The sequence below is a fragment of the Lampetra fluviatilis genome, chromosome 44 (genome assembly GCF_964198595.1).
Source record: "Lampetra fluviatilis chromosome 44, kcLamFluv1.1, whole genome shotgun sequence".
In the NCBI taxonomy this organism is placed as follows: Eukaryota; Metazoa; Chordata; class Hyperoartia; order Petromyzontiformes; family Petromyzontidae; genus Lampetra; species Lampetra fluviatilis.
The window spans coordinates 1966919-1987275 of record NC_136318.1 but is presented as its reverse complement, the minus strand read 5'-3'; the positions used below and the strand labels follow the sequence as shown (position 1 = coordinate 1987275).

At 44.7% G+C, this 20357-nt stretch overlaps 1 protein-coding gene across 1 annotated transcript in view; it reads left to right on the top strand.

Moving 5' to 3' along the window:
* Nucleotides 1-18247, top strand: part of TRAIP (TRAF interacting protein) — a 50595-nt gene extending 32348 nt beyond the window's left edge. The window contains exons 12-16 of the mRNA XM_078876414.1: nt 1713-1871; nt 4764-4803; nt 11087-11200; nt 11787-11837; nt 13230-18247. Coding sequence (XP_078732540.1) covers nt 1713-1871; nt 4764-4803; nt 11087-11200; nt 11787-11837; nt 13230-13367 — 502 coding nt within the window. The 3' untranslated portion in view covers nt 13368-18247. The remainder of the gene's footprint in view (nt 1-1712; nt 1872-4763; nt 4804-11086; nt 11201-11786; nt 11838-13229) is intronic.
* Nucleotides 18248-20357: the final 2110 nt, after the last annotated feature.

Sequence of the window (20357 nt, the reverse complement as noted above, 5' to 3'; positions counted from 1 at the left end):
CAAATAGCCATGAATGTAGACTTGGAAACAAACAGCTTTCACAACACACTTTGGTGTGTGTTGAGAATGGCTTCCTGAATTCAGTTCAGCTATTTGCAAAAAGTTGTAGCTTTTTGGTGGCTTGGTAACTTGTTATTTCCTTCCTCAAAGCGTTGACCCAGTTTTGGAGTTCAAATCCCAGACACCCACTGTATATAAAACACGCACTCATGTTTAGCATATGTGGTGTTCTTTGTGCAACAATCTTTTCACTGGAAGCAATCTTAATTTCGTCATCCGTGCTAATTGCTTCTCGCAACGATGGTCACGCAAATGTGTTTGCTGAATTCAGACCCCACCGCCCTTGGTGGCGCTGTCAGCGGCCGCATCCCTCTGCAATGTCACGAGTTCAGATCCGAGTCTGGGTTCGACTTGGGGGGGCCCCATCCATCTCACGGTGGATTAAACAAATTCCCTGCCGGAGAGAAGCCAACCGGGGTTGTCTTAGGGATAGACTGGCTCTTGCCCCTTCACGAATGTCGGTATCGCCGCTGCTGGCTTTTAGGGGCCACCATCGGAGGTGAACACGGTCCAAGCCTCGTGAGAGCAGCGGGGAACCACTTGGACATTGACAATGTTCTTCACTCTAATGGGCTTTAAGAGTTTTTGAAAGTCTATATAGGGGTGCTGCGTTCAATTAGGTTTTAGAACAATGCAGAGGAAATTCGATTTCTCAAGCGTCTTAATGTGACCGCGTACCAAGATGATGTACAGGGAGTGAGGCACTTATATGTGCCTTTGGGCTTGTGATAGATGAAGGATTATTTTAAGAAGCCCACGTGGTGATTTTTGTTTGGTGAAGAGCAGGCTAGTACATGTCAGAGAGGAAAAGAAGACTTCAATATCAGAGGTCACGCTCAAATATGGTACAAAATTGTTCACGGGTCTGATGGGCTATTGTGTGACGTTTGAATGAATGGCACCACAGGTGCATAGGTTGGAAGACGGGTGGAATGATGGATGCACGAATGCATGGGTAGATTGGTTGATGATGAAGGAAGATGAGCTCGTCCAAAATGTAAAATGTTCAATATTAGTACATGACCATTAAGGGTAACAGGCAGCTGCATGGATGATTCATCATTATTATTATTATGATGCTTATTTACCCAGAAATTCCTCGCTGAGTCTCAATACACTCTTTGAGGGTCCTGCCAAGTTTTCAGAGTAGGGGACAATGTTCCTGTGTGTAATCCTGATTGAGTAATTTACAGGTAATTTTTCAACATTGGGATTTTCTTTTTGCCAGCACCATTTACATTGACTGGGATGTTTTGTTTGTTCTTTAGCTATGATAGGAAACCGGAGAACCCAGACGAACCCCTTGCAGAACAGGGGGTCAATATGCACAGTCCATACTCTTAGGTTTTTTCGGTAAAGTCACCGAAAAAAACCTAAGAGTATGAATCCTTGCAGTCACGAAAGCTTAAAATCTAGAATGCACAGTGCACACAGAAAGGCATCCAGGTCATGAATCGAACCCAGGCACTTCTTTGTGCGAGGCACTTGTGTTACCACTGCGCCACCCCTGCCACCCTGTAGAGGGAAATCTAGTCGGTCATGAGCAGAGGAAGAGAGGAACCACTGTGATGCTGTGTCGGTTCTGCATACATGCAGTAGATAAGGCGATTGGTTGATTGATTGATGGTTGGGTTGGACCATGTGACGTGCAGCCCAGCGCCACTGGAGCTGCGGAGGCCAGAAAGGGGGCAGTTCGTGCACCTCGACCTGGACGGATTCTACAGCCCGGACACGCCGGAGCCGCCTCCCCAGCCGGGCACCTCCGCGGGCGGCCCTGCCAAGCGCAAGCAAACCGACGGCTTGGCCAACCAGTACGGCCTCCACCACACGTATAGCCTTAACAGACTGTAGGAGCAAGTGCTGTTAGCGAGCACCTATGAAGGCCGGAACGGTACACGAGAGGGTGGGTGGCCAGCGCCATGCCCGACCGCCTTTGTCTCCCTAGTGGTGATGTTTACACACCGCACCAGGTACTCATTTCAGGCTGAGTCGACCTAGGGGAGGCCCGGGACCGGTTCAGATAATCGTCACTGGTGTTGGCCGTGAGCGGGAATCGAACCCGGGTCGCCAGGTTCATAGCGCAGCGTGCTAACCGCTACACTACCGCTCCCCACACACATACATACACACACTCGTGTGTTTGCGTGCACATACATGTTCTCTCCCTGTAGTCTTGTGGATTTTTCTCCGGGTCCTGTGGCTTTTCCCTCCATATTTATAATCAATATCATGCGTTTCGATTATATGGCTGTTTAGCAATTTTCACGTGATAAGCCACGTTGTTGTGACCAGATCCTTTATGAAGACGAGCTGTATGGCTCAGTGGGCCTTACCTGGTAAAACTAATTTTTAATCAGATAAGATGGCGAATTGGATTAGACTGACGATTGTACGTTTGTAGGAGTAGATGGCTGGATGGAGTCGCTGGACAGGCAGAAGGGTGAATGAGTCAACGAATGGATTGCTGATGACAGGAGGTTAAGCTGCGTTGCCATTGTGGATGTTAAAAGATGATGTGAATCTCTCTGCAGGAAGATGCTTCTTCTTTATAACAGGTGTTGTGTCTCGATACTTCTTTAGAGAAATTAGCCACACTTGACCAAAAAACAGAGACAAAGATCCCCCCTCATGTAGCCTTCACAGACTGTTGGGGCAAGGGCTGATCGCTAACAGCACCTATGAAGGCCGACGCGGCACTCGAGGGTGTGGGTGGCCAGCACCGCACCTGGCCACCTTTGTATCCGCAATGCTGATGTTTACACACAGAACCTGGTACTCATTTGAAGCTAGATCGACCTTGGAGGGGAGGCCCGGGACTGGTAATGGTCACTGACGTTGGCCGTAAGTGGAAATCGAACTTGTTAGCAGCATAGTGAGCTAGCTGCTACATATATACTGCCTCCAATATTCACACATGCACATGCAACAGTGTACACACTGCAAGCAGGTGTGTGCACGAGCGCAAGTGTACGTGTGTGTACACATCTAACCGCTAAGGCAAAGAACCTTTAACAGACTGCTGAGGCAAGTGCTGTTAGCGAGCGCATGGAAATTTCGCTAAGCTGGATTCACAATAGAATTGCAACAGAAACCCATCCAGTTATCTCTGTTAGAATCACACTTTTACGTGGGAATAGAAATGGGCAATTCGAATTTAGGGTTGAACCATGGGATTTGAATGCAGTTCCTTAAACATCGCCCCCACCCTCCTGGTATGCAAGTGTGATAAATTGCCCACAATTCACACAAAAACACATGGATGCAATGTGTAATGTGCATTGCTTGGTAAAGGCAACAATTTTATTTCGTGCTAATCATGTGAAGACTAGTTATTTAAAGACTAACATTGCAGGCATTCACCGTTGTCAATATCCAGCTTGCTTCCACTCCCGTTTCGGTCGACAGGCTGCCAATCATTTCTCCGAGCTTAATAAAATAAGCACCACTTTTGTGAGAAATCAATAGTAGTCATTCTTCTAAGTACAGAGTGGCCCCTGCCGTTAGAATATAGAATTTATATGACTGCTCTCAGGACCACTAACACTGTCGTCTTGTTCGTTAGAGCAGGGCAACGGCAGATTTATTTTAGGTTTTTACGGCTTAACAAGCATCTATGTCGCCCCTTGCGCCAAATCGCTTAAACAGTGCTTGTTGTTCGGATAATGTTGTCCGTATTGCAGGCAATTTGTGGCCTACGCCCCATTTGCCAGCTACAAAAGCAACAGCAGAGAATGTATGGCTCCGTTTTGCCTCGGATGGTTGAACGGAAGGGGCTGCTGCGTGCAGGAGTAATGGTTTGCTGTAATGAAGCTTGGCACGTGAGGCTAACTGCGGTGTAAATTTACTTAGGGGGTCGGGCCTTCGTCGTGCCTGTATAAAATGTGGTGCGCCCAGAGATTAATTTCCTACTCGCCTGCATTTTCGTCAATCTTACCTTTTAAATTATAGGGTAAAAAAAAAAAATGTATTGCTCGTAATTTCTACGTCGGAGCTTTGAGCCTGCCTCTGATGTTGAGGGACCTGGGGTTAAAATGCGGCGTTTTATCCATCCGTTATGGAGAAACCAGATGTTCAGGTCGAGTTAAATGGTCGTCTCAAACCAGTGAGCTGCATGGAAGAAACCATAATGTAATCTCCTGGTGACCATACGTCTTAGAGAGAACTCGTATCTGTTACCCACCATGAACCAATGCTGAAATGTTGAAAATTCCACTTTTGTGGGAAATGCAATTAGGGGGTTGGTGATAATTCACTCTTACCTTGCTACAAGCAAAGAACCCCCTTTTTTGTAAATTTGTGGATGGGCCACGGTATTGTGTTAAGTTGCATTGAAAACTGTACATTAGCTTGTACAGTGCACCGTCAACATTGAAAGTATGCTTACGTGCGGGGAAATTTTACATTCCCAGCCATAGGCCGGTCTATCGGGCAACGTTGAAGCGTTCTCAATGAACCCCCTACCAGGATCCAAGCTTGTTGCAACCTTCGATATTGTAAGCAAGTGCTACTGCCGCAACTTTGGACTGGATTGTTACGCGGCGTAAAATGTCGCAGCCTTGGCTGCAAAGCGTGGACTGCACGATAGTGCTACGTTACGCAGCGCACTCTTCGTAATATGTTGCACACGACACACACACACGCAGATGATCGCCACAACTGTAAAACTGTGTGCTTGTGTGGTTTTTTTGTGTGCGCATTTACAGAGCCGCAAAGCTTAGCAGGCCAGCTCCTTCTCACAACCAGGCAAGTTCTCACATTGAGCACACACACACACGCACGCGCATTCCACGTTCAACATTTCACTGCTGGATGAAGGGTCTCCTCACACATGGCTGGTTGAGAGAGACATTTGATCATTACTTCAGCAGTACAGGTTTGTCATGGTGGGTGGGAGAATGCTAAAGAACAATAGGTTGTTTTTTCTCTGTACTGCTGTCTGCTGCCTGCTGCACACAGCACACCTATTGCACCTGTCCTTTGTGCATTGTGGTCACGTGTCCATGCACTAATCCAGCCTCAAGCCGGCTTTGTTTCTGGGGGGTCTGGCGGAATCAGGCACATTAACGGGTCTTGTGATCTTGAGGCTCCATGTAATTACTGAAACGGTATCGATCTACGGCAGTGCTCTCAGATCGCCTCTCAGCAATTTCTGGTTCCTGGCCACAAGAGAGGTGTTGCCCCCATTCTGTTGTTAAAACTCCTCGCCATCATGCGATGGGCACAATGGGCTGACCATGGGTCTGCAAACACCAAAAGCGACATGTCTTGATGTTGTAGCCCAGAGTCACAGGGCTCCCACATTATGACTCTGAGCAGTGGTTCTCGACCTGGGGTGCCACGCGCGCCTTCTGGGGGTGTGAGATGCCCTTTCTGGCAGTGCGAGACATAGCCAGATTAGTTTAGAAGGTAATTCTTCAAAGCGCAAATGAAGCATGGGCACCCAAGTACAACTACTTTGGTTCATGAAACTTATGTATTGATTAACATTCTACATTTTTTTACAATTGAGAACCATAGGGGGGGTGCAAGGCTGCGGTGAAGGTTAAGAGCCGCTGACTTAGAGGGACGGTGACATGGCACAGCAGCGGCAATCCACGGTGACCTGCATAATGAAGTATGGTCAAACAAACCCCATGTGACAGGCCTTCATCCAGCAGTTCAGAATCAGAATATTGATTTATACTGGAGGAATCCAATGAGCTATGAAGCTCGTTTTCACAGATGTCGGCGCGGGTCAGAAAGTTATAGCAACAAACAACACAAAAACATGATAGGAGTGCAAAGTATAGGAAAGGTAAGAAAATCACGAAAACAATTTTTTTTTTTCCAGGTAAGGCCCACTGAGCTATTAGCTTATTTTTCACAAGCGACCTGGCCACAAACGATAGCTCAACGAAGTGGCTTATCATTAGGAAATGTCTAGCAGCCAAATAATCTATATAATCTAAATGTGGTGGGAAAAACCGGAGGACCCGGAGAAAAAATCCAAGCGACCATGGGGTCAAAAATGCAAACTTCAAATATACAGACGTCAGGGTCGGGATTGAACGCCCCCGACTTCCTGCATACCAGGCGGGGAATATAACATCACACCACCATGGCATGTTCAAATGTGTTCATGTAGGATTTGTATTTGTACAGTCATGTGTCTAAGGCGAGATTAAAATGATCATGTAAGTGGATGGCTATAATAACCTCAGTGGTGCTGGTTGACTCAAACTGGGACCACATGCATTTGCTGAAAAATATTTACGTTGTATTGGGATGTTTTAAACTACTGCAATATGCTCGGCATAGTAAAGGTTAAATATGTGGGTAGGAATAAGTGAACTGATGTTGATAAATTGGGTGGGATTTATTGCAATTTTGAATCATTTAAATGTGTGTGTGTTTTGTGATTAATAATTTAAGCATTTTTCAATTATTGAGCAAATTATGTGTGACAGTGAATGTACTATGTGGAACACAACGTGATTAATTATATCAGTCTCAGCATAGATGTTTACTTATTAAAGAATTATTTTAATCCGGAACATTTTCATACATTTTCTTCAACAGTGTTTATTACGCACAAACACTGCCATTATTAAGTTGATAATTTATAGTAATTTCCGCGTTATTAAGTAATCATTTCTATAATGTATGCATGAACGTATGATTGTGTGTGCGTGTGTGTTATATGTGGGCAGGCATTTGTATTATGGGGAACTGTGGTGCAGTAGTTAGTGCACTTCATTACAATTCTGGGTAATTGGTTACATTCCCAACCATGAATATGTGACAAGTGGAATCTTAATCTTTCCTGGGCCTTGCCCCTATGTTGACTCGGCCACAAACGAGTGCTTACTCAAATGTTTTGTGCTTACACACAGATTTGGTCAGAAATTATGCTGTCAAAAATATTCGCCTTGTGTGGTGTGATTACCTTAATAGGTACTGGCTAACTGCACCTTACGAGACAGCCTTGAAGACTTAAGTTTGAAGATATTTGTTAATGCATTATATGATTTGCACTGTGACAACAAGCCAAACACACGTGTGTTTAAGTACAACGCAGTTATTTTTAGTTTGTTACATTTTACAGATTTTGTACACTTCCAAAGCCACATTGTACCAAATGATTTGCAGCTAGTACTGTCCGCACATTTGCCCGCTTTAACATTGCATAAGGATTTGGCAGTAAGTGTGATGATGTCATCACGTCATTACGTCATTATTCAGGCCTATAGAGTGACGTCACTGCAGCATAGCCATAGGTTTGTTATAAGAGACGATGACGTCTTGTGGAATGGGTTTAACGTAAGTACAGGCAGTCCCCAAGATACTAACGTCCAACTTACAGACATCTGCACTTATGAACAGACCGCAATAAGATGTTATTATTTTTACCGTCCGACCTGAGAACGTTCGGTCGTACTTACAAACCGAACCTCCCGACAAGCAAGCCAGCACCAGGACTCGAGTTCAGTGAAAATATTAAATATTTGTTTTCTTTTCACGTTACTTTATGTTATTTTATTTACTCTACATTATTTATTAGAGTATTGCATGAAAATGTACACTATTTCTTCTTATTCATGAGTTGAAAAATTATTTCCCGTTTTGGTTGAGCCATAACACATTTTAGAACGGGTCTCGGGAACGTAACCCGTTCGGAAGTCGAGGACTGCCTCTGAATGGGAAAGCACAGCCTCCCAATAGTTCAACTCTACCAATACGACACCAGTTACCCTTCTGGACGATTTCAGCTCCCTTACGTCTGTATTGGACGTTGGTTTGTGAATGTTTTGGGCGCGCATTGTTGATTGGGAAGGCGACAATTGAGCTAAAATGTTCTCGTGTAGAGATTTTGTTGTTGTTGTTGTGTGACTTAGCGGTTTGCGAGATGCAGCGCGTGACGGCCAGACTGGTGAATTTTATGTATAGATTCGTTGGGTGATTGAAACTGGCAGAGTGAATGACGAAGAAGATTAAATTGTAGCATGCACAATCTCTTAATTGTGGGAAGTAAAAAATAAATATATGGGAAAAACAGAATGTTTCACACCGCATTTAATGACTTTCAAGTAATTGCCAAAATAACATTGTGAAAGTTGTGGAATTTTTGTACTTTAAAGTTAGTGTACATTGATATTAATGTGTTGCAATTGCAAGTGCTGGCAGTAAACGTGATTGAAAAGGTTAATGAAAAGTGAATCGCATGAAAGCATGGAGCCTCAAGAACACATTTGTGGAATAATTCGAATTGCGTTGAATAATTAATTGAACGGTTATGTTGAACAAGCGATTTGTTTTATCACATCGTTAAAAGACATGTTGAATAAATTGAGCATGATAAATAAATAATTTTGTGGCTTATGGCACTGCTGCTGGATGCCCATAGTCTGGGGAATGCATATTCATGAGTTCATGATTACCAGTGGGATTTAAAAAATAATAACACAATGGGCTCCGTCACTTTGTTTTACAACGCTTGATTCAGAGATGGTGAAATACAAATTCGTCGTTATAATCTGCTTGTCTCGTTTATTCAGGTGTACGTTTACATTTCTTGTGCTGTGCTATCTGCAGTTGAATACGTTGAAGGGAAATAGTTTCATATTCGCCATAACCGACACGCGTGGCTGGCAATACAATGATTTGCAGTCATCCAGAATTAAATTGCACTCGTCATTGTTTTTGTTTCATCCGTTATAGGTTAGTGCTTATCAGTGCTCGGCTCGTGGTGAGTGAGTTCTTTAAAAAAAAATGTTTTTATTGCCACAACGCGAGCCCGGTACAATATGCCGATCGCACAAAGGGGGTGGGGGGGGGCTCGGTAGGGTGGAGGGGAGGGGGTGGAACTCCTTTAAAAGCAACCCGATATCTCGTTCTTGCCAGAGGAATATGGGATTTGGAGCAGTGGTTCAGAGAATCCACCTGAGCTGAATACTTTCCCTGTGGCTCATTTGTGAAAGGGAGAGATGCTGATATGTTTGGGTGTGTCAGAGGTTTCTATAAAGTGAGTGCAATGCGCATTGCAAAGTTTAAGAATTGTTTGCTTGCCAAAGATGCTAACATCCTCTCCCCATTTTAACGTTGATCACTTTTGAATAGCAGATTGTTTATACTGGTAGGAACCACCTGGTTCCACCAGCCCACGGGATTATTGTGTCCGTCCGTCGTGCATCCAAAAATGGGAGGGGAGGGGCTGGGTGGGGCTTGGTGGGGTTTGGGAGGGGTGGGGCTAGGTGGGTAGGGGCTGGTCACCCCGTGGTGCCCTTCTAAAACTCAACGTTTAACCTACTCACGCCGGCTTGTGCCCACCCTCACAGTCGGGCATATTTGCGGAATACACCACGCCGCCGTTGACTCTGCCCATTGACCGAGCAACCCAACGTTCCTACCAGCTCCCTCCACAGGAATGTGTTTCGGTAGTGTTTTCTTTTGCATACGTATTCACTGCATGACTGCCTGCCCCATACACAGTCACAGCGTGTCCCTGCCAGAATTGGCGTAGATATGTGCTCCTATTCATTGGTAATCTTGACGCGTCCGTGTATATTTCATAATTCATACCGTGGGTGAGCCGGTCTGCTCGCTACAACCGCTGTTGATGTCACACGACTGGAGCTTGTTTGGCTGAGCTAACCCTCAATTGAATTGTGAACCTGTGGGCATCTAAGGCGAGTGCTCTAGCCACTGTGCCACACAGCTGGGAGATGCGCGTTGTTAAAAGTTGGAATTTAATTTAAAGCAACGTTTTGTGATCGTTTTCATACAACTGCTGAAATAGCATTTTGTGGATTATACCACCGAAAAATATTACCTTGTTTTTATTTTATTCAGGATGTATTAGGATGCTCATGTTTCAAATGTATTCTGATTAAATTGTGCACTTCTTTTCACGTTGTATTTTGGGTACATGAAAGAAAAACAAATGATTTAACTTAAAATTTAACATGAGAAGTTTTAATTGCAAGATGATAGCACAACCTTAATCCATATTGCAAACAATAATGTTTAAGTCAAACTTGATCAAATGGCCAATTCTTATTCCTTTTGTAGATTACATTTTTAGCGTGCATCAGAATATCTGTTTTTATAATTTATAGTACATGGACAAATGCTTGGTTACAATTTCGTATGTGATATCAAAGCTGCTGAGCATTGCCTTGGGCACTTACTTTGACAGGAACTTTGTGTTTCAATGTTATATGCTGCTTCATGTCAGGACTGTTTTATTGATAATTTACCCAGCTTTTGTTTATATTTCATGAATTCATATTGCTTTTTAAGATTATTTAAAGTAATTATTGTTCAGGGATTGTCATGCTGTTGTCCAATTATTTACATGGCAGTATTTGGCTGACGTGTGACATGAGAATATTTTTTGAAAAATTCTAGGAGTGTTCTCCCATAGGGCAACCACTTTTGGATTACATAGAGTAGTTGTATCGACCTTAGAGGGATGACTGGCTGGATGCTGAAATACGGTAGATTATTTAAAGTCAGACTTGGGAGGGAGATTTTGTGACTATGCTATGCCTTGTGGCAGTGTTGAGGCAGCATTTCAGACGTGGGTTCCTAGGAACATTGTGTTGTAAAAGCGGAGAGTGCCTGCACGTACTTAAAAGCCTCTTATTCACGTACTCACTTCAACGCTCATATTTAGACCGTCAAGGAAGAGCCTTGCCGACAGACAGTAGTACTAGTCGCATATCTGCATTTCCCATAAATATGCTAAATTCCTCTTGATATGCAAATTATTTTGTCAAGACGCTCTTCGCCCCTCCATCCCAGCATATATAGTCGCTCCAAGCCTGGGGCGTGCCATTCAGACTCTGACTTCTCGACAGACCTGTTCTCCACCTGAAGACGGCTGCTTGCGTTGTGGCCGAAACGTCGTGAGAATTATTTTATTATGTTTTATTTTTATTATGTTATTATTTTCCTTCTACGTGACTTTACCGAAAGAACCAAGAAGAGACATTCATGACTGCGATGACGACGAAGCTGAGCCTTATCTTGTTCTCTTCATTTGCAGGATGAGAATGACAGCGAGGATGAAATCAAGATGTCGCACTTTCTGAAGACCTCAACGCTGTTCAAGAAAAGGTCATATGCGGGCACACCCAAGGGCTGCTCGACAAAAGGCTCGGTGCGTACGAACAGGACGTTGACGATGCACGAACAGCGGCCAGGGAATAGCCGAGCAAAAATATTTAGGATGCAAAACCTCGCCACCCTTGTCTTACTTTAAATCACCGTTTGATCTCGTTTTTTTATTTCAAGCGTGCTTGCAGTTGCTGGCTATGCTTCGCAGACTTTACATTATAAATGTGTGTTTTTTTTGGTATGTGATGTGTTCTCTTAGCCTCGTGTGTATTTTGTGCGTTGGTCATACCCCCGATTGTTGATGCACGACCTTGGCCATGTACAGCAGTATTTATAAAATAATGTTCATGTTGTTTTGTTGCCATAACCAGGTTTCTGTCACTATGTCCACATTGAAAATGAGCATTTCTTGCCAAATGGCTTTTACCCAAAGCTTTGTAGTGTTGTTGGTTCACAAGCTCAGCTGACCATCACACAGTTGAGGGATCTATTGAAGTGACAGCATAAGTATTTCGCTTGAGCCATTCGCTAACTAGCTGGAGATGTATTTACATGAATTCTTCACCGGAGAATGATGAAAAATAATATTGTAGAGAAATACTAATAATTGTGCCTTTCTCTGTGTGCAGGTGCGGACAGGTTTTGATGGAATGGGAGGAAGAACAAAGTTCATTGAACCTGTATCCTTTTCATGCATTATCAAGAAATATGCCATTATCAAATATATGAACACATTTGTCTGGATATGTAATGTATTAATGTATCTCTTTCCTGCCACTGTATGGTCACAAACTGTACAATATAGTAACATGGTACTGCATGTTTCGAACTTGGAACATTTTAAATTTCGCATCTTGGTCAAGCATTAGCTCAGCCCATCGTCAGGTCAATAAAATTGAGTACCTTTTTAGTGGGTAGTTATCAATGGGTGTTCCTACAGAGAGACTGGTCCCCATCATAACTTTGTGGAATTCATACCATGAGTGCAGAACCACCAGTGGACATCAGCAGTATCCCACCCCATGAAGCCCAACACGAATTTCAGCACAAAAATTAGGTTTCAAACAGGAGTACTATATGATAATTGGTTTTTTACCCTTCTATCTGGCAACAAAACTGACACCTTTTTACAAGGAGTCATGTTTGCATAGACCACAATACCTGCAGTCATAATGCAAACAAAAAACATAACTCTGATAATGTGCACTGTCCTTGAAGTTGATTTTGTTGCCAGATAGAAGGGTAAAAAAAACAATTAGCATATTTTTACTGGCAAATGAGGTTCCCATAGTGTAGATGCTTACCCCGAGCTCTCATACTCTGATGGTGCATTGTCTTTGAGTTGTGCGCCTTTTGGCATCATCTGGTCCAACCCATGTGAGACTAGGCTCTAAGGAAAGCTGTCTCGGGTGTGGACCAATCAACTTCAAGGACAGTGCACATTATCAGAGTTATGTTTTTTGTTTGCATTATGACTGCAGGTATTGTGGTTCAATCTTAATTTAGGAGCTTTCGTGACTGCAGGAATTATTCTTTGGTTTTTTTCGGTTAAGTCACGTCTAAAAATAAAATAATAAATTAAAATAAATTAAAATAACATATTAATTTATTATTTTATTTTTAGACGTGACTTAACCGAAAAAAAAACCAAAGAATAAAGGTATTGTGGTCTATGCAAACATGACTCCTTGTAAAAAGGTGTCAGTTTTGTTGCCAGATAGAAGGGTAAAAAACCAATTATCATATTTTTACTGGCAAATGAGGTTCCCAAGGAGTACTTTACTAAACTGAACTTTTTTTTTTTGACCAGGTAAGGTCCACTGAGCTATCTAGCTCATTTTCAGAAGCGACTTGGCCACATGGATAGCTCAACGAAAGTGGCTTATCGCGTGGGGAATTTAGAGCAGACGAACAATCTTAAGCGCTTTTTTTCTAGACATGGAGGCAGAAACGGAGGACCCGGATAAAAAAAAAATCCACGCGACCACGGGGAGACAGAGAGAGACACGCGTGAAGTCCAAAACTATGCTCCACTGGATGGCGGTCAGCCCCTTGACTCGCTACCGCTGCAGACCAACGTGGCTGAAATCCGCCCGGCGCTGGTGGCGATTAAGAAGAAAGTGAGCCGTCCGCCCGGCGGGCTGGCGCGGTGCTCTCACAAAAAAACCGTGCCGGAAAACCAGCCGAAGCTGGACGTCTTCCTCCAGTGACGACGTTGCACCGCCACCACCGCCTTGCAGTTCACCCTCAACTCCCTCTTTCCCCCCCCCCACCCACCTTGGTGTCCTGGGCATGATATTTGTTTGTGTTTTACCAGGTAAGGCTCCACTTGAGCTATAAAACTATTTTTCAGAAGCGACTTGGCTGTCACAAATGATAGCTGAACAGAAGTGGTTTATCATCATCTGGAAATGTATTGCAGCCACATTACTATAAATTCATGATGATGATTCCGGAGGACCAGGAGAAAAATCCACACAACCACGAGCAGAGACATGCAACTCCAAATATACAGCAGCAGGCGTCAGGGTCGGGATCGAACCCACGACCTCCTGTACACCAGGCGAGGTAGTTAACATCTCGCCACCATGATGATGATGAGAGAGACGCAAACTCAAAATACACAGCAGCAGGCGTCAGGGTCGGGATCGAACCCACGACCTCCTGTATACCAGGCGAGGTAGTTAACATCTCGCCACCGTGATGATGAGAGACGCAAACTCCAAATATACAGCAGCAGGCGTCAGGGTCGGGATCGAACCCACGACCTCCTGTATACCAGGCGAGGTAGTTAACATCTCTTAGCCACCGTGGCGCCCAGGGGTTGGCATCCTGTGGCTCCGTAGCCACATGCGGTGGCTCTTTAAGGGCTGCTTTTTTGTGAGGACCGCCACCGTCTCGCATTCCCACCCGACATGTGGGTCACGGACCCCCTGGTGGTCTGAAGGGCTACTACAGGGGGGTCCGCGGAAAATAAAAGCAATGACGTCCATCGCCAAGGAAATGTGCAATTTCAAACAGCTGGCAGGGATGTGGCGGTCCTCGAAATGTGTTTGGAGGTCGCAATGGGGGTGCGCACACTCGAAAATGTTGGGAACCGCTACCGCTAACCGGATCGCGTGCTTTTTTAATTCCACCGATTCCTCGCGGTGAAACCAGCTGGCACGGAGCAAGCGCAAGTTGGCGGCGAGGGGCACGGCAGCGTGCACGGAGAAGGATCTCCCATTTGCTTTGTGTCGTCGGTAGCTGTGGCGGGGGGTGCGACAAACGTGAGCGGTGTAGGTCTCAAACCGATTTCTCTAACTATGAGGAGAGGCTGGCATTGGTATATACGGTACTGGTGAAGTTCAGCCCCATGTTCCGAGCCCGTCGTACTTTTTCGGGGTGTACAGAACGAGCATTTTTTTGTGAAGATCAAGAGGGGAGTCCTATGGAGAGAAGGAATTTCCAGGCTACTTGGGGGCATTCAGCTGCTCCGCCCTGTGGCTTGTTTAGATGTGAGAACGCTTTTACTCTTGTCAAGAGCTAACGTGGGTCATGGTTACAATTTGTGACCAGAGCAATTGATCTTGGTTCTTTCGGTAAAGTCACGTAGAAGGGAAATAATTAAATAAGAAAAATGAAACAATGAAATACAATTCTCACGGTGTTTCCTTCCTCTAACCCAGCTTAAATATACGCTGCCAAGCTTGGTGGTGCTCATTCAGACGCCTTTCCGACAAACCTGTTCTTCACCTGAGGACGGCTGCTTGCGTTGTGGCCGAAAACGTCGTGTGAATTGTATTTTATTGTTTTATTATTTTATTATTTCCCTTCTACGTGACTTTACCGAAAGAACCAAGAAGATGAGTCGGGTAATATGAATGCTCATCGTGTGTGTCATTTGTCAACAAGTGGAATATTCGATGGACTCGAATGCAAAGAGGAACATGGCCAAGAACTCTGAACATTTTTTTTCGATGGTTGACCCCTTTTGTGGAAGCACACTTGTTGATGTGTTACGAAGATTGTTGCTGTTGGTTACATCTGTATTTGCAACAGGATTTGTTTACCACATTATGACCAATATTTCTTAATTCTTAAATGCCAGTTATTGATGGATTTTAGAATTATAAATATCATGCTATGACCAGGTGGTGCAGTGTCGGAGCATTCGCAAAGGTTGGAAATTCAAATCCTTGTCAGGGGTCAACTCTGTCGGCCCTCTCTCATTAACATAAGCACCACTTGATGGGACATATTTATCTCGGGGCTAGCAACAGAGATGTGATCGCCACCCACTGCTGTGCTAGGCATTGAGACACTAGTGCTCCCAAGCCCGATATGAAGGAGGGCGTGGATTCGATCCCGTCCCTGACGTCTGTATATTTGGTGTTTGCATGTTCTCGCTGTGGTCGCGTGGATTTTTCTTCGGGTCCTCCGGTTTTTTCCTCCACATTTAGAAACGTATATTTAGAATGTTTGTTTGCTATCAATTTCCACTTGATAAGCCACTTCGTTGAGCTATCATTTGTGGCCAGCTCGCTTCTGTAAAAGAGCCTCATTGCTCAGTGGGTCTTGCCTGGTAGAACAAAATTGGTTTAGTCGTAGCTTTTTAGTTTATAGATGTGTGATACAAAAGTTATTTTCCTTTAAGAGCCTGAATACTATGGTCTTGAATCAAGCCACACAATTCTCCGTAGCTCTAAGGCAATTCATGTCCACGTAAGTTATTAGAATTGATCGGAAAGCTTGCATTTTGACCACTACAATAACACTTTGATCAGACTGACTGTGCGCGTGTACATTTGTTGACTCGCCCGTGAAGCCTCACTGGGAGGACCAGACTTATTGGACCTGTGATTGCCAATTATTGGAACATTGTTGTACACTATTAGGAGCCTCGAAAGGATGTAGATTGTGCATTAAGCATTTTGGAATTCTACTTGAACATGTATATATTTGTAAATGCGTTGTGGTTATTGTTTTGTATATTCTGGACACATTGTATGATATTTCCCGAGGCGATATAATTTGTGTGCATGCATGTTTTCTCTTTCATTCAAAGTCTTCTAATCTGTTTTCACCAATTTCAAAACGTTCCAGATTTTCTTCTATTTACATACAGCTGTCCATCGACATTGTATAACATGCGATAATTTAATAAAATTCAATTTCTTTACTCTTTGATTCTTTCGGTAAAGTCACGTAGATACAAAATTAATAGATCACGATGTTTCGACCAAAGAGTATGGATTGCTGCGGTCACGATTGCAATTTCTTTGTACGGCTGTTTTTTTTCTCTTTTTCCCATCGTCAGTATTTACTCAATTTGTGTTCATTCCATTTGGGACCGATGTCAGATTGCATATTTCAGTACCTCTAGATTTGAAGCTTTCGTGTACTTGATAGAGTAAATTTGGCTGTGACGGTCCCACCTGAAGACGGAGACTTGTGTTGCCTCCGAAATGTCGTGATTTAATTGAGTTATTTTCATTTATTATTTTATTGTCATTTTTTACCTACGTGACTTTACCGCAAAAACCTAAGAGTTTCAGTACCTCCAACACTACATGTTCTTCTGCTTCCAGCGCCCTTATTACATTACGCTTAGCAGATTCTGGCCCCTTTGAACTGGCGCGTGTGTGAGACACTAGAAATCTAATGACAGGATAGAGTCACAATTCCATTGCATCGTAACGTAAGCAACACGTTCTAGAATATGTACAGCCGTGCGGAGGTTCCCAGGACAGGCATTGGAGTGGCACCACAAGTTGGCGAAACCGGTGGTGATCAGACCAAGGCCGATACGTTGTAGGGTCTGGCACAAGGATGGATTGGTGTGGTGGAATGAACGGCGCTGAGCATAATGAATTTGTGATCTTGACTGTTAACATTTGCATTTTTAAAATGCTCATTTGTAATAACCCTGCCACTCGCCGTGGTTTTTGGAGCACTCAACTTAGTCTGGAGGTCGTACATTTAAAATCCCTAATCGGGTTCAAGTCAGCCAAGCTTAATAGTGGTAGTCCTACGGAGAAAGTGTCTCCTACCATGGCAATGTGGAATTTCCATCGCTGGTTGAGAGAGGGGAGTGCTTTTCCATTTGTTTTGGTATGGAAACTGATCTAATTGTAATGCGAGCAAGGATTGAGGGGGGGCGGAGTCTGGGTCACGTGGGGAGTGGGTGGAGTTAGGGTCACGTGGGGGAGAGGATTTAGGGAGAGAACCGGAAGTTGAGACGGAGTGAAACACGAGGAGGCCACGCTGGGCAGGATGGAGAGTGGCACGGTCGCCACGCGGTGGGAGACGTCGACACCGTCAGCCATCGGTGTCAGACGCAGAGAGCTAGCGGCTGTGGGAGGCTAGCTGTATACGGGGCAGAGTGAAGCTAGAGAGCGGAGCAGCGGTGTGGCTGCATATCGGAGCAGCAGGGAGACTGAACTATCGGAGCAGCCGAGTGGCTGTGGAGAGGTCGTCGAGAGGGACGCGGGCCTGAGCGAGGACGCCATGTTATCGAGATTCTACGAACCCAATAAAGGACAACGGAGATCGACATCTGAGAGAGAGTCCTTTATTACATAATGACCACATTTACTTTTGAACGGTTGTTGAAAAACCGTTGTAATAATTGAACAGCAGAGGGCACTGAAGTCCCACCAAGTGCAGTGATTTCGCACTCGGGCAGATGGTGGTCTGCAGAGCGCCTTGGATACGTTTTTATCCATGGCAGCACTTTGAATGCTAACCCGTGTGTACTTCATTCACCGTGCAGCTTTCTTAAACCCCTAGGGCATGGGAATCGACAACCAAAATAACGAATTCGGTAAAAATCTATCTCCGAGCTACAGTGCTCTTGCGGTGAATTCGAAACGACGGCGCTTGATGAATAACGACACCAAGCGGCCCTTGAGCCGTCGTAGGTTGCCGACCCACTGCCCCATGATACGCCTGCCCACGAGTTATTATATATGTATCAGGTGGAAATAAAATTGTGCCATTCAAAAGGTGTTCTGCAATGTCTATTCCGCTTCATGGCTCCACCAGCATCCGGTGTGTTCATCCCAATTGTAGAATCTCACCCAGTGTTCTCAATTCCGTTCTTAATTTTATTTAATCCGTCATCTGATGCCCTGTTTACAGCCATAGGGCCAGTGATGCAGATGCCACACACGTCCATGGCAGGGGTGAATATATCCACGTGACACCCGCTGTTGGCTTTGCGCACGAAGCCGCGGCTTCATTGATTGAAGAACCTCGTTCAAATGACCATGGGGCATACGCCCGCGGTGGGAGAGAAAAACAATCCACATTGATGTGGCACTCATAGGAGTGCTCCTCGTGTGTTGACCCCTAACGGATTGTAGTTGACCCCTGAATGTAATAGTAAAGTCTCAACTGTGCGTATGTCGGAATTGTGCGAATTCAAATGCTGGCTTGGAGCTCGCAACGGGGACAATCGTTACTCCGTTATGTTTTTTTTAATGGGCAAAGTGAGTCGTAAAACACTGAAGTTTTTTATTGTTTTTACCGGGTAAGGCACCATTGAGCTATTTCGCTCTTTTTCAGAAACGGTCTGTGTACATACATGGCAGCTGAACGAGGAGGCTTATCGCGTGGAAATTTGCAGCGGCCAAACACTCCAAACGCGTGGTGATGTTGATTCTAAATGTGGAGTGAAAACTCGGAGGACCCGGAGAAAAATCCACGCGACCACAGGGAGAGAGGCACCGCAAACTCGAATTAAACAGCAGCAGGCGTCAGGGTTGGGATTGAGCCCACGAACTCCTGTATACCAGGCGAGGCAGTTAACATCTCACCACAGTGGAAATGTCGTCTGGCTCATCGTTGTGGGTTATTTATGCATGCAATATAAATACGGGAGAAAATGTAGCAACCGGAGTGATAAGAATGAAAATTAACGTCCATACTTAACTTTATTTTTTCAATGTGTGAGTTATCTTTTTTTTCAGTATAATGTCATCGTGAACTCAAACTCATGATTTTGAGTGCATTGTCAAACAATCGAGGCTGAATTTGCCAGTTGTCGTTGGATGGTAATTGCTACAGAAAGGTGTCCATTTGCTTTGCACTGCCACATCGGGTTTTTTTGATGAGGAGCGCTAACACACAAACCTCGCTCGCGAATTAAAGTAACGCGCCGAGCCGGTAAATCATCATTATTCGGAGTGACGCTTCATTACTTAAAGAGGCATCCGATGAAGCTGTGAGAAACTACGCGCGTTCCCGCATCAATGTCGTTCTCGCGCATTTTTGTTGACGCAATGAGAGACAACGCACACTGATGCATCATCCCTCTGTGTGTGTGTGTGACGCCTGCTTGCATGAGCACGCACGCCACCCACTGCCTCTCTTCAAAGCGTGCCTGCCTGCTGCAGTGGGGGGTGTTTAGACATCGCATAATTAGCGTGGAAATACCAAAGGTGGCGGTCAAAATCGTTGAGTTTGAAAAAAAGATGCAAATCCACGGGGTCATTGTAGCTCGAATCGCACGCCGCCACCACCACCAACTCCCCCCAACACCTCGGCATTGCTTCCTTCTGTCAGATGTCACCTGTTGCACGGCCTACACCTCGACCTCCGAGATCCGCCATCGTGGTCGAGTGTTCCATCATCTCGATCTGTGTCTCCCACACCCTCTGGGTGGGACTCCAATGTCCGCCCTTTGAGCTGTCCTCTCATCAATCGCACGAGCCGGTCACAACCTCCCCTTCCCGAGGCTGTCCCACCGTACGTTCTCTTCTGCGATTCCAAGTCGCTTGCGCGGTCGTGCCGTTCCTGGAACTATTGCGAGTTGCATCTGCGTTAATAAGTAATATTTAAAAAAAACACGCTTTTATGAAATGTACTAGTAATGGAAGAACTCCATTTACAGCCAACGTCAGTTGACCGTGGACAATTAGACCCAAGCCGAAACATAACAGATGAAAAAGAATGTTTAAAAATATATATTTTGTATGATATAATATAATATTGTCATCAGTATGACATAAGTATGCCAAGTTTGCAGTCGATACCACATTGGGAAGTGGGTTAAAATTTAGTTACAAGATTTGAGAATACAACGACGACGACAACAACAACAGAGTGAATTAAATGAAAGCGTCAAATGTAAAGGGCTCAAATCGAGCTCTGCCACGTTCAGTAACGGGCATCACCCCCGCAGGTCCGTCTGCGCGTTGAGCTTCTTTCGCACCGTA